This window comes from Manihot esculenta, chromosome 9, assembly GCF_001659605.2.
Source record: "Manihot esculenta cultivar AM560-2 chromosome 9, M.esculenta_v8, whole genome shotgun sequence".
NCBI classification, from domain to species: domain Eukaryota; kingdom Viridiplantae; phylum Streptophyta; class Magnoliopsida; order Malpighiales; family Euphorbiaceae; genus Manihot; species Manihot esculenta.
The window spans coordinates 34,697,431-34,711,607 of NC_035169.2; the positions used below are offsets into that span (position 1 = coordinate 34,697,431).

Consider the following 14,177-nt stretch of genomic DNA (forward strand, 5'->3'; position numbering starts at 1 on the left):
TTCTTCCCTCTCTAACTTTCTTTCTTTGTCTCTCCTCTCTCCCTCTTTCTCTCTCTTCGAAATTTTATTTATATGGAAAACCTTCTCAATTTATAATGCATTATGTATAATAAGTTCTATTATTATTTTAATGGCAGAGTCTAGAACCAGCCAACTCCGGAACTGAAAATGATGGAAACTGCCAAGTTCACCAGCAAGCCCATTTCCCTCGTCCCCCACACACTTCAAAAGCTCCGACCACCCTCCCCAACTCTTCCTTCCGCCTTCAGATTTACCCAGATTTCGCTTCTGGACCAAAATTCATCTCCTATCCCTAATAATCTTCTCTCCCTCGATCAAACAAAGCAAATTCATGCCCATATTCTCAAAACCCACTTCAAACCCACTTACAGATTTTCTCTCCATCCTTCTACGCTTACACCCTCCTTAAGCTCTCAAGCCCAGCACAATCTCCTTTTAACTGCCTACATTAGAAACAACGAACCCAAAAGCGCATTGAACATCTACTTTTATATGAGGATTGTGGACGCGGAAGTGGACAATTTCGCTATACCATCAATTCTTAAAGCTTGCAGTAAAATTTCAATGATTCAATGGGGGGAAGAGATTCACGGTTTCGTTCTTAAGAATGGACTGTCTAGTGATGTTTTTGTACGCAATGCTTTAATTCTGATGTATACTGAATGTGGGAGTTTAGCGTCAGCACGGTTACTGTTTGATACAATGGGTGAAAGAGATGTTGTTTCTTGGAGTACAATGATTAGAAGCTATAGTCGGAACAAATTGTTCCATGAAGGATTGGAAGTTATAAAGGACATGCATTTTTCGGGTGTCAAGCCTAGCGAGGTCGCCATGGTTAGCATGGTTAATCTTTTCGCTGACCTTGAGAACGTTCAACTAGGGAAAGCAATGCACGCTTATGTTATAAGGAATAGCGCTGATGAGAAAATGAGTGTGCCGCTAACTTCTTCTTTGATTGATATGTATGCCAAGTGTGGAAATATGGGTTATGCAAGAATTATTTTTAATGGGTTTAGTCAGAAAAGTATTGTTTCTTGGACTGCCTTAATTGCAGGCTATATTAGGTCCAATAATTTGCAAGAGGGTGAAAGGCTTTTTGTTAAAATGATCGAAGAAAATACGGTTCCCAATGGGATTACAATGTTGAGTTTGATTATTGCATGTGCGTTTGTAGGGGCTGTGCAATTGGGCAAACGTCTACATGCTTACATTTTAAGAAACGGGCCCAGAATGTCATTGCCTTTGGCCACTGCTTTGGTTGACATGTATGGAAAATGTGGTAACTTAGGAAGTGCAAGGGCTTTATTTGATAGTATGGAGAACAAAGATGTTATGACATGGACTGCTATGATCTCGGCTTATGCACAAGCTCGCTGTGTTGATCATGCTTTTGATCTCTTTGTCCAGATGAAGGATCGCAAGGTTATACCAAATGAAGTGACAATGGTTAGCCTTCTTTCTTTGTGCGCAGAAGCTGGAGCCCTTGACATGGGCAAGTGGATTCATGCTTACATGGACAAGCAAGGGGTTGAAGAAGACGTGATACTGAAAACTGCTATGATAGACATGTATGCTAAGTGCGGAGATATAGATGGAGCTCACAGGCTGTTTAGAGAAGCAATGTTTCGAGACATTTGCTTGTGGAATGCCATGATGACTGGATATGGAATGCATGGCTGTGGTTCTGAAGCTTTGAAACTCTTAGCACAGATGGAAAGACTAGATATAAAACCAAATGACATAACATTTATTGGAGCGTTGCATGCTTGCAGTCATTCTGGATTGGTAGCTGAAGGAAAAAGACTTTATGAGAGAATGGTTCATGATTTTGGTTTGAAACCAAAGGTTGAGCATTATGGGTGTATGGTGGATCTTCTTGGCCGAGCTGGACTGCTTAATGAAGCATACGAAATTATTAAAAGCATGCCAATGGCACCTAATGTTGCAGTATGGGGTGCTTTGCTTGCTGCCTGCAAGCTTCATAAAAATCCTGATCTGGGGGAATTAGCAGCAAGAGAGCTTCTTGCATTGGAGCCCCAAAATTGTGGTTACAATGTTCTTATGTCAAACATATATGCTGTATCAAATAGATGGAGTGATGTTGCAGGCATGAGAAAGGCAATGGAGGATATTGGAATTGAAAAAGAACCAGGTCTCAGCTCAATTGAAGTAAATGGTTCAGTTCATGATTTTACAATGGGAGATATGTCGCACCCTCAGATTAAAAGAATCAGTGAAATGCTAGCTGAAATGAGCAAGAAACTGAAAGACGCAGGATACATGCCCAACACTTCCGTAGTGCTACAGAATATTGATGAAGAAGAGAAAGAAACTGCACTGGCATACCACAGTGAGAAGTTGGCCATGGCTTTTGGTCTCATTAGTACAGCTCCAGGCACTCCAATTCGTGTTGTGAAAAATCTTCGAATTTGCGATGATTGCCACACAGCAACCGAACTACTGTCTAAGGTATATGGGAGGATATTTATAGTCAGGGACCGTAAAAGATTTCATCATTTTAAAGAAGGATACTGTTCTTGCGGCGGTTATTGGTAGGATTACCATTTAACAGAAGTCTACAGCAAATGTAACATGAATTCTTTTTGTATAGGTCGATAATCACAGTAAGAGCTGTATTCATGTTCGATAGATTGTATTAGTAAGTCTGTATAATTGTGCCTATTTAAGCTGCCTTCTATATGTATTAGGCTGATAATTACAGGAAAGCTATGTTCATGTAAGGGAAGTGTATTATTAAGCATCATTTGCCTAATTGTTCATTTTAACCGGCAGCTTCCTTCTCTTCTGAAAATCAATGGTTAACCAATTGACTGCAACTAACCTTGCTGATACATCTTCTCTTATTACAATAGAAGTTGAAATAGAAACGGAAATGAAACTTCGGCAATTCTGTAAAAATGAAAACCTCCTGTTCCTATAAGAATCTAATAGCTTTTGGATTTGTCTTATTACCCTAGGAATTTTCGACAATCCCCCATATCGTTTTCAGAATGCTGGATTTGAGCCGAAATAGATGCCTACTGATTTTGGTCAGCTAAACCATAATACTGTAATAGTGAGAGTTTCTATACCCTGATTTTTTTTGGGAACCAATACCAAAGAAGGAAATCGCAAGTGATGCGAGTAGAAGGTAATCCTGAAAAAGAACAATTTACAATGTAAAGCATATGTTATAAAAGTTCAGTGAAGATGTTCCATCTGTTTTCTGAGTGTCACCTCTCGTAAGAACTGCTGTATTACAATGCTGAATACTACTTTCAGTTTGCATATTTTTGTTAAAGCAGTCACATCAAGTTTCCCATTTACTGATTTCCCTTCCGACGAGTATGCTGTTCCCGTATGGAAACCCAAAGTTTCAATATTGCATCCCTTCGCTGAGATGTGAACCTTACAACATTATCAAAGGCATGCTTTACCAAAATGTCTACAACTGTTTGGCATCTAAAAGGAAAATATTTGATCTTCAGTTGAACTCCAACATAATTATGCGATCAGACAAAGATGAAACTATTAACACAAATACTTTCAGACAAAGATGCAACGGTAAGTAATAGAAAAGGAGAAGATAAACCAAAACCAACTGAATCTCCAGACCAAGCAAAGCATAGAAGTTGAAGAAAACAAGTGAAACATTCTAATCTCAAACTCTAACAAAATTAAGCAAAATCTTTCCCTTGATATTTAACAAACATAATTTGGTTACAACTAACAACACATTACATGCGATCAGCCACAAGGAAGACAGCGAAACAACAGCCACACGTAATTGTTTGAAAAAGTGTTCTCACTAAGTAATGCGTACGACTTACTTGAGTTTTGTAACTGTGTGCAACATCTCTAAACAAATGATCAAGGATTCTCTGAGAGCTTTGAGAAAGCTTTTATTCTCTTCCTCCTTCTGGATCTTGGGTAATGTATCTTTCTTTCCCTTTGCCCTTTCATCTTTTTTCGGTTTACTCGTAAAAGCATCGAGTCCAAATGGATCAGACTCATCCATCTTACTTTCTTCAGCCGAAGCACCTGAAGATTACATCCTGCTTGTTTTCACCGTCTTCATCAGTTGTTGCTCCTGCCTCATCCTTTAGAGCTGCAGCTTCTTCTACAGATGCAATTGGAAGAGTAGTTATGACTTCTTTTATTCATCCAGCTGCTTTTGAAAACTGCACGAGGGTCCATGAAACTATTAACACAAATACTTTCAGACAAAGATGCAACAGTAAGTAATAGAAAAGGAGAAGCTAAACCAAAACCAACTGAATCTCCAGACCAAGCAAAGCATAGAAGTTACGTTGAAGAAAACAAGTGAAACATTCCAATCTCAAACTCTAACAAAATTAAGCAAAATCTTTTCCTTGATTTTTAACAAACGTAATTTGGTTACAACTAACAACAGCACATTACATGCTCATGCTAACACCACTCTACCACCTGATGCCTTTCAACATGATCATTGAGCAGCATCCACTACACATATTTGTGCAAGAAAGGACAAGGAATAAGCATTCAAAGAGTTGAACATGTCTTGAAGTGCATATCAACACACTTATGATTCCATTAACAAAAGCTTAAAAAATAAACATATCTTTTAAGACATGTCTTCTTCAGAACTATTACTGCTTTGCTTTCTGTGTCCCATGCTACATCAATCAACCATCCATTAACAAATTAGACACTTAAATGTACTCCTACCAGAAAAATCCTGCAACATATATATAATTTCCTTCAAGTGAAACTGACTAGAAAACACTTCAATTTTCATCCCTAATTCACCCACAAACCCTAGGCTTCTGATGCATCACCAGTAACCTTCTCCAGCCACAAATTCCCAATTTTACCAATACTGATCCAAAATCCAAATTACGCAGAAGCCATATTAAGCCAACAGAATAGCTGAAAGGAATATCTGTTATTTCAGAGAATGGGAAATAACTAAAACCATGCAGTGCATTCAATAAGGCAGAGGTGCAAAATCCTAAAATTTAGTAAAGCATGCTTGGGAAAAAAAAAAAAAAGAAATTATTTGAGTACATGATACACTTCCTTTTCCATGACATTAGAAGAAAATTTACAAAAGTCATGATTCAAAAACCTAATAATAAAATTTAATAGAAGTGCAGTGCTTAACACAAAGCTACCATCAGTGAATAAATCATTTGCCAACACTGCTTCAATTGTCCATGTAGCTAACTGATTCTTCTGCTTCTCACAGAGACACTGAAAAACATAATATGTTATGATGAAGGTCAAAGGTAACATTTTCTACCACACAAATTCATCTACATAAGGCATGATAATCTGCCTGCACAAAAGGATCAGTGCAAGAGGTGGTTGATGACATTGCAGCCTCAAGTATCGCAAAGAAGTGCTCACTAGTTCCTGTCTTTACACTTCCAGCCTGAACATGTTCTAAGAAGCACTCTTACTGATTGAGAAAATGTACCATATGAGTGGAGTTCTAGCTTCTATCAATCCTATATAACTAAGATCCATAAAGATACAAACCTCCAGAAATTTACCTTGCTTCACCTCGTTTCTCAGTTGCCAAATATTCTCTACCAAATTCAGTGAGACATACATAAACTATACCAGAATAAAGAAATCGAACGCAGAACTATACCATTATACAAGTCCTAAAATCTTACAATTTAAATTCCCTGTTTACAGTCTCCACTCTCGACACTTATGCAAGAAGTCAACCAAGTTTTAAAGTTCCACCAGGGGAAAATTCTAAAGCGCAGTTATTTTTATGCCCTTGCCCCCTCTTTCCCTGGAGCCAAACATATTGCAATTTAGATATGACGCAGAAGGTAATTGAAAGTGATTGCATTACAGGGTAGCATTCGATTCACAGGACGAAAGCACTTTTCTTGCTTCGACTTTGCTCAACCCAATTCAGTTTTCGCTTCCACATGCATGAAAAGCATTAACCAAAACGCAAACCCCAAATAATGGATTGGGGGAAGACAGAAAAGAAAATCACAAATAAAATGGAAAAAAACGTAAATAATTGCGAGAGTATTAGAGTTTGGCAAAGAACCATCAGTGTCTGCATTGGATTCTCATCAAGTCAACTAATCATTAGTTTAATTACAATTGCAATATTTTAAATATAAATTAAAATCAAAATTAAATAAATTTAAAAATTAATATCAAGTCAATCATCATATAATTAAATTATAATTACCTTTAAGGGAAAAAAAAGAGAGAATATTTATAATTTATTAAGAAAACTTCATTAATAAAAGGAATTTGCATATATTCTACCATAGTTGGTGCTCCCTCTAATGATGACCACATATATAAAGTTCCAAAACCTTTGTTAATCCCTTTGTACTTGAATTTCCTATGCATGGATTTTCAATTCCATGAACACAACACATTCATTACAAAGATTCCTCATCTTTGAATTGAGAGCATCACAACAAAAACAAGAATCCATTACATTGAATTAACCAAATTTGGCTTCACCTCTGATGTCTTTGTGCTTCCCAACTTTTTTGCCAAAACACTTCTCTCCACTTCCTAAATATTTTATTTTTATTATTTTTTTTACTTAGTTTATGTATATTGCTAAGAGCAAAAATAGTTTATTTTATAACCATTTATTTATTTTTTTCTGTAAAAATGATTGATAAAGGGCTAATTAGACTCTATCAAAAATTTTAATCAATATCCTTTAGTCAAAATAATATAAGAGAAAAAGATAAACTGAAAAGATGAACAGTCTTATTAAAATTTTTTAAAAATTGAAAAAATGAATTTCTAATAGTTAAAGAAAACTATTTATAATAAAAATAAAATCCTAATATACAAAATTATGAAAATATTTAAAATATTCAAAAAAATAATTAAATTATAAAATTAATCCTTAAATGATATAATTTTCATATTAAATTTTGATATAGGTCTGCGGCTCTCGTCACACTTTTGAAAATCGTTAGTTTCGAAATCTTTTTTCCGAAAAACTATCGTAAGTTTTTATCGAATGTTTACAGCAAAAGTTAAGTTCGATTCAAGTCTGCTGAAAAGTCTAAAACTAATTGTTTCATGTCAATAATAATAAGGTTTATATATATGTGTGTTTTTAATTAGTAGCTTAGGGCATGATCTCCATTAGTAGTTGCTCATATAATTAATTAGAGAAAATAATATTAAGTAGTTGGAATCTAATTATCCATGTAAGTGTCTTTTTCTTTAGGAAAGTATACTTTGATTAAAATAATTTTGTAATTTAAAATATATATTATTAAGGTTATTGACTTTTCAAGTGAAAGCTCAACTACCTTTTGGCTGCAAAAATGCCTAAACCTAGCTGTAATTGATGTTAACTTTTTTTTTTTCTTTCTTTCTAAAATTAAAAATAAAAAGCAGAGTATCAATTCTGAAACCACTTTAAATTTAAATAATCTGTATTCATTTTAAAAAAAATATAAAAATTAAATTTATGTATCTATGTTAAAAAATATTATACAAATAACTAATATTTTATTTTTATTTTATAATAAGAGAAAACAGGTAGGAGTGTAAATGAATGGAGTCGAGCCGAATGTTTTAGAGTTACAATTTGTTTCGTTAAAACTTTTTCGAGTTCAAATCGAATTCGAGTTTTACTCATTTCAAACTCAAACCGAATATTAAGAAGTTCAATCTTAACTCGTTTAACAAACAAATTTAGACGAATCGAGTTTTTATCAAGGTTAGACGAGTTGAGCTTTTATCGAGTTTAGTCTCAAATAGTTTACGAGTAGTTTAATTTATTTATATATATAATGAGTTTTAGATTAAATTAATAAATTTAAAACTAAAATAATTTTAATTAAATAAATATATTTATAAATTAACTCGTAAACTTATAGAGATGAGCTTTTAAATTTTAATAATTCAAATATATGCAAGTTTAAAAGTGTAACTGGACTATATAGAGCTAAATTTTAAAAAATTTAGGTTTGACTTATGAAAATATATGAAAAATTTAAGTTTATTTCTCTTATGATAATAATTTGAGCTTAGTTAATAAGATTGTTCACGAATCTATTTGGGAGTCTGCTTGTGAATTTAGAAATGAGTCGAGCTCACGATTTTTAACGAGTCGAATATTATAGAGCTTAAATTTGGTTCGTTTACCAAACGAGTTTAAAAATTAAGTTCGAGTTTAGTTCATTTAGAAATCGAATCGAATTCGGTTAAAATTTTATTAAACTGAATTTCGGATAATTCACGAATAATTTGATTCATTTATACCTATTTCTATAGGGGTGTGAAATTGAAATTGGACTATTGAAAAGAAATAATAATTAATTAATAATAAAAATTTAACCTCTCCAAGAGAGTGAATGAACATGCAAAGATGCTGGATGAGAATCCAAATTAATTAATTTGGCTTTCTTTACTTCTCTTTGAGTCATTCTTCGTTTTTTCCCTTTTTTTTTTAAGAAAAATGATAATTAACAATAACTTATTCCCACTATTTCTATTTTAATATTTTTTTAAAAAAAATCAATTTGTATACTTAATCTGATATTCATTAACTAATGACTTGAAATTCTCGAAATCTCCCCATATATGCTTTATTTTAAATTATCTATGCATGAATGGCATAAAATATTATCAACAGCAGTTTTACAAAAAATATTTAAATCTTAAAAAAAATTAAAATAATATATATATTTATTTTTTAAGAAAATGTCAGCCATATATATTCAGTTAGCCAAAACATTCTGTACTCGTCTTTTAATCGGAATCATTATAAAATATAAATAATCATCCACTCAGAACGCACATGGATGCTTTTAATTTTGACTAAATTAAATAAATTTAATATTAATAAAACAGAAAAATGACAATTTACTTTTACTAAAGAAATGATTGATTCATTTGGAGTATGAAATCTCAAATATTAAATTTTAGTACAAACTCAAGTAGAGAGAATGTATATGGAAATTCTATAATATTTTTAATAGAATTTTTTTAAATGTAAAGAAAATAAATAAATTTCTTAGGTAACAGTATGATCTGTGTAAATACACAGGTAAAACAAATGCCAAAATATTAATGGAGTGGTGAATTATGAAATTATGTGTTTCATTTATTTATTTATTTTTTTTGAAAAATTCACTTATTTATATTTAATTTATGGTAAAATATTTTTCATGAAGTGTGAAAAATGTCCGGACTCGAGAGAAGGACGTGCATCCTACCTTCTCAAGTCAAGCACGCGACCCCACACTCAAAAACCCTAATTTCCAAGGAGACCATCATCTTCTCGTTTCCAGATATTCTTTTATTTATATCTCCTGTTTGTATGCAGATAAAATTACAGAAAGAAAAGAAAAGAATGAGAGATATCTAACATTTAATGTGAGAAAACAACAAGAACCCACAGCTCTCTAAGAACTTGACATACTCCATATATCATATCTTTAGCCGTCTATAGCTCTATCTTTACTCCTATCTAGGTTTAAATTTTCAACAGTTTCTTTGCACTTACTGTTGTTTCTGTCTCTTTCCCTTTTTTTTTCTTCTTTTGTAAAGGTAAGTTCTTGCATCTTTTTTTCTCTTTCTTCTTCCTGCTGGATCATATAATTCTTCCTTCCTTCTTTGATCCATCTATTCACTTCTTGACCAGCTGTTTTTGGACGCATGGACAACTGATTATCTCGATAGCTTCAGTTAAGATCCAAGGGAGATAAGGACCTTCGCAGCTGGCTATATATCTCGTTTCTTTTGGTGGGGTGGTACTTGTTTTACAGCCATGGCGAACCGATGGTGGGCCGGGCAGGTGGGTCTACCTGGGATGGATCACACATCATCCAGCTCATCGTCTCCGATGAAGAAACCAGATCTAGGTATTTCCATGTCCAACAACAATAGAGAAGCAATCGAGAGCGGTAGGAGAGAAGAGGAGCAAGAAGAAGAAAGAGAACACAGCGATGAACCTAAAGAAGGAGCCATAGACATCGCCACTCGCCGTCCTAGGGGTCGTCCACCAGGATCAAAAAACAAACCTAAACCACCCATTTTTGTCACCAGAGATAGCCCTAATGCTCTCAAAAGTCATGTACTCGAGATAGCTAATGGGTCTGATGTAGCTGAGAGTTTAGCTTGCTTTGCAAGAAAGAGACAAAGAGGTGTTTGTGTCCTCAGTGGAAGCGGTATGGTTACTAATGTAACTCTTAAGCAACCATCTGCGCCAGGAGCTGTCATGGCTCTACATGGAAGGTTTGAGATTTTGTCACTGACCGGAGCTTTCTTACCCGGACCAGCGCCACCAGGAGCGACGGGATTGACTATATATTTAGCCGGAGGGCAAGGGCAAGTGGTGGGAGGTAGTGTGATGGGACCATTGATGGCATCAGGTCCAGTTATGGTGATTGCAGCAACGTTTTCGAATGCTACTTATGAGAGATTGCCGCTGGAGGAGGAAGAGGAGGAGGGTGGTGGTGAGAGAGGCGGCCAAGGGCAGATAGGAGGTGGTGAAGACGGTGGTAGTGGGGGAATGGGGGATCCGGCGGCTGCATCAACGGCAGTGTATAATAACTTGCCTCCAAATTTGGTGCCAAATGGGGGACAATTGAATCTTGAGGGATATGGATGGGCTCATGGCAGGCCACCCTTTTAGAAGGAGATTGATGGGAATTGAAGAGAAGGATTCGATTCGTCTCATCGTCTATGTTGGGAATTATTGAGAGACAATGAAGTTATTAGGGATGAATAAATTAAAGAGACTCAATCATGGTCTATATAAATCTTGTATATTTCTCTTGCTATGTGACTATGGCCTTTCACTTGATTTTGTAGTACAATTATTTCTTCTGCTTCTTCTCCTGTGAACTTTACGAACAATATAGCTCGGACTTGAGCTCTTTGATTTTTAAAGACGAATAAATAATATTGTCTCTTTAAAATTGTGTAGGAAATTTTTTTCATTTGCATAATAGCTTATATGCTATGAATCTTTCTATATCTGTAGTTTAATATTGATCGCCTGCAGATCCTAACACTTAAATTTCTGGAAAAAAGAAGAAGAAGAAGAAGAAATTTAAGCTGGGCAATGAAAGAAATAATATAGAATTATAAACTTACAAGTGTTCCATTTGTAACACGTGTCCATATATATCAATACAGGACTTTAATTTAATATTGTGAGAAAATTTCTTTATCGGGTGTTACGAAAAGTGATATATATATATTTAAAATTATGATATCAATAAATATTGGGTGAAGAGGTGCAGTGCAGTAGCAAGAACAGTGATAAAGTTCATTGCCTCCAACGACTCTTTTAGCAGAAAGCCTGAAGGCGGAAAGTGAAGAAGGAAAAAAAAACCATAATCACCTGATTAGTGCAATGCAGGTGATGTGCATGGAAAACAAATTCCTACCCAGTAAAAAGATGGTTATTGAGGTAGTGCTGGCGGTGGAGGCGGTGGGTGGAGGTGGCAATTCCCTCTCTCTCTCTCTCTATATATATATATATAAAAGACCAATGCTTATATCATGTGAAATTAATTTATATGGAAGACCAGATTTGAAGATCTATGGCTTAAGTGTAATGGTTAATTACAATTTCTTCTAATAATTAACAGCGAGCTTAAGATTCTAATTTTCTGAGAAAATTATGAGATTAATAAAAACATAGGCCTCGTTTATTAACAATCACGGTAAAATAGTTTGATTTAAATTAATTTAAATAATTTTTAAATTTATTTTTTAATTAATTTAAATTATTTAATATTCTATTATATACTATTTGTTTTTTGAAATAGGGGTTGAAAGAGATGAACCTTAAAACTTTTAAGACTACATGATGCACTTTCCACCAGACTTAGGAGTGCTATTATATACTATTTAAATTTTCCGCTAATATGTATTTCAAACTAGCAACAATTGAATTTCAAATATGAAGTGCCTTGGAATTTTTAAGGTAAAATAGTTGAGAAAAGAAACCTTAAATCTAGATATGGAATTTTTATAAAAAGCAACTTCATATTGTATCAATACATTTTTTTTACTGTATATATATATATATATAATATTTTCTTTTAAATTTTAAAAATGTTGCACACTATCGATCCAAATTCAAAATTTTTAGTTAAGCTGTATTTTTACAGTAAAGAAATACTGAAATCCAAGAGTTTATGGAGCAACACATAGGACCCTCTTCACATGGATTCACATGCCATTGTTAATGAGCCCTAATTTAATAATATTATCTATATCCCTCTTTCTCTATGCATAAACCTAGTAACTTGAATATAACATTCTAATGGTAAAAGCAGCAGTGCTGAATTGGAGCCCACCTAGGGTTTTGATAATTAATTAAATCACTGATTAAAATAATCTCCCAATTGCTCCTTTTGCTTTTGCCCTAATTATTTAATTTTCCTAAAGTATAGTTTTAGCAACGTTTCCCACCCCTTAATTAAACTCTCTGGGAAATACCACTTTCTTAATTCACTTATTACAATTAAATAAGGTTTAAATATAATAATTTGAAAAGGAATCCAGAAAATAAGCATTAAAGAAAAATGTGGGTCACCGGATAAAGCCTAAATTATTTCAACGTTTAATAAAGCAAACAATTTATTTTTTTTTTCTTTTGAAATGGAAAGCAAACAATTTATTTAATTAGTTTAATAAATAACTAATCATAATGGGGAATCATGCATCAGCAATTTAACTTTGAGAGCATGTTCAATCTCCAACCCCTCATCAAAAGATTAAAATAATAATACTGGTTGAAGATGTTTTGAAGCAGGAAGAATTATACTGGTTTCAACAATCTAGGGAGGAATGGATTGTTTCTGGTGAGAGAAATACAAGGTTTTATCATCTTTCTACCGTGATTAAACGCAAGAAGCAGCAAATTCTCAAGTTGAGAAATGGGAACAATGTGTGGATTGAAGATTCTAGTCAACTTAAAGAGCTTGCTAGCGGTTACTATCAGGAGCTGTATTCGAAAGATTTGGCGGTTGACTGCAGCCATTTTGTTAGACTTGATGGGCCTGCTCTTTCTTCTTCTCAACGGTTGCTTCTGGATCGTCCTTTTTCTCATAATGAAGTATATGATGCTTTGCGCCTTATGTCTCCTTACAAGGCTCCAGGACCCGATGGTCTACAAGCAGTTTTCTTTTAGAAATCTTGGTCTGCGGTAGGTTCACAGGTTTCAGCGTTTATTATTGAGGTCTTGGGCGGGAGGGAGTTTCCAGAGGAAGTTAATGAAACGGTGCTGACTCTTATTCCTAAAATTGCTTGTCCAGAATTTATTTCTCAGTTCAGACCAATTAGCTTATGTAACGTGATCTATAAGCTTGTTACAAAAGTGTTGATTAACAGATTGAAAGATGTTTTGAGCTCTCTCATTGGATTGGAACAAAGTAGCTTCGTTCCTGGCCGACAAATTATTGATAACATTGTGGTGTTTCAAGAAGTTTTGCACACTATGAGAACGTCTAAGCGGTCAGGGGGTTTTATGGCGATTAAAATTGATCTTGAAAAGGCTTATGATAGACTAGATTGGGATTTTATTCAGTGGGTGTTGGGTTCTTACCACTTTTCCGATGCTTGGATTTCTAATATTATGAATTGTGTTAGAACATCTTCTATGTCAGTGTTATGGAATGGTGAGAAGTTAGAATCTTTTAAACCGACTCGTGGTGTGCGACAAGGCGATCCAATGTCTTCATATCTTTTTGTTATGTGTATTGAACAACTTTCGAGAATGTTTAAACAGCTTGTTCGTCAAGGCAGATGGAAGCCGATTCCTATCTCGAGTAATGGTCCGATGATTTCTCATCTTATGTTCGCGGATGATATGGTTTTGTTCGCAGAAGCTTCTGTGGAACAGTTGGATTTGATTTTATCATGTTTGGATGACTTTGCTAAGGCTTCCGGGCAGAAAGTGAATTTAGCTAAGTCTTCTCTTTATTTGTCGCCTTTTGTTGATAGTGATTTGGCGTCACTTTTGTCTTCAAGGTCAGGTATTCCTTTGACTGCTGATTTGGGAAAATACTTGGGTGTGCCATCTATTCATGGGAGGATTTCAGTCTCAACATATAGTAGTATTTTGGATAAAATGAGAGGCAGACTTGATGGCTGGAAGGCGAGAGCTCTATCAAAAGCTGGACGAATAACGTTAG

The 14,177-nt window shown here is 34.4% G+C and overlaps 2 protein-coding genes and 1 long non-coding RNA gene across 4 annotated transcripts; 2 read left to right on the forward strand and 1 right to left on the reverse strand.

Moving 5' to 3' along the window:
• Positions 1 to 2,807, forward strand: LOC110623405 (pentatricopeptide repeat-containing protein At3g12770). Its single transcript, XM_021768342.2, has one exon. It carries the CDS (start codon positions 169 to 171, stop codon positions 2,575 to 2,577), a length of 2,409 nt encoding a protein of 802 aa, XP_021624034.1. The 5' UTR covers positions 1 to 168; the 3' UTR covers positions 2,578 to 2,807.
• Positions 2,808 to 3,653: 846 nt separating this feature from the next.
• LOC122724497 lies at positions 3,654 to 6,073 on the reverse strand. Of its 2 annotated transcripts, none has more exons than XR_006351930.1 (2): positions 5,178 to 6,073; positions 3,654 to 4,202 (listed from the first exon to the last, which is right to left on the reverse strand). It is a non-coding gene; the product is annotated as an uncharacterized LOC122724497 (long non-coding RNA). The 2 variants fall into 2 exon arrangements; XR_006351929.1 differs by having other exon boundaries at positions 5,168 to 6,073.
• A 3,250-nt stretch (positions 6,074 to 9,323) lies between these two features.
• LOC110622418 (AT-hook motif nuclear-localized protein 19) lies at positions 9,324 to 10,958 on the forward strand. The gene is made up of 2 exons (XM_021766911.2): positions 9,324 to 9,573; positions 9,668 to 10,958. Exon 2 carries the CDS (start codon positions 9,794 to 9,796, stop codon positions 10,658 to 10,660), a length of 867 nt encoding a protein of 288 aa, XP_021622603.1. The 5' UTR covers positions 9,324 to 9,573; positions 9,668 to 9,793; the 3' UTR covers positions 10,661 to 10,958.
• Positions 10,959 to 14,177: the final 3,219 nt, after the last annotated feature.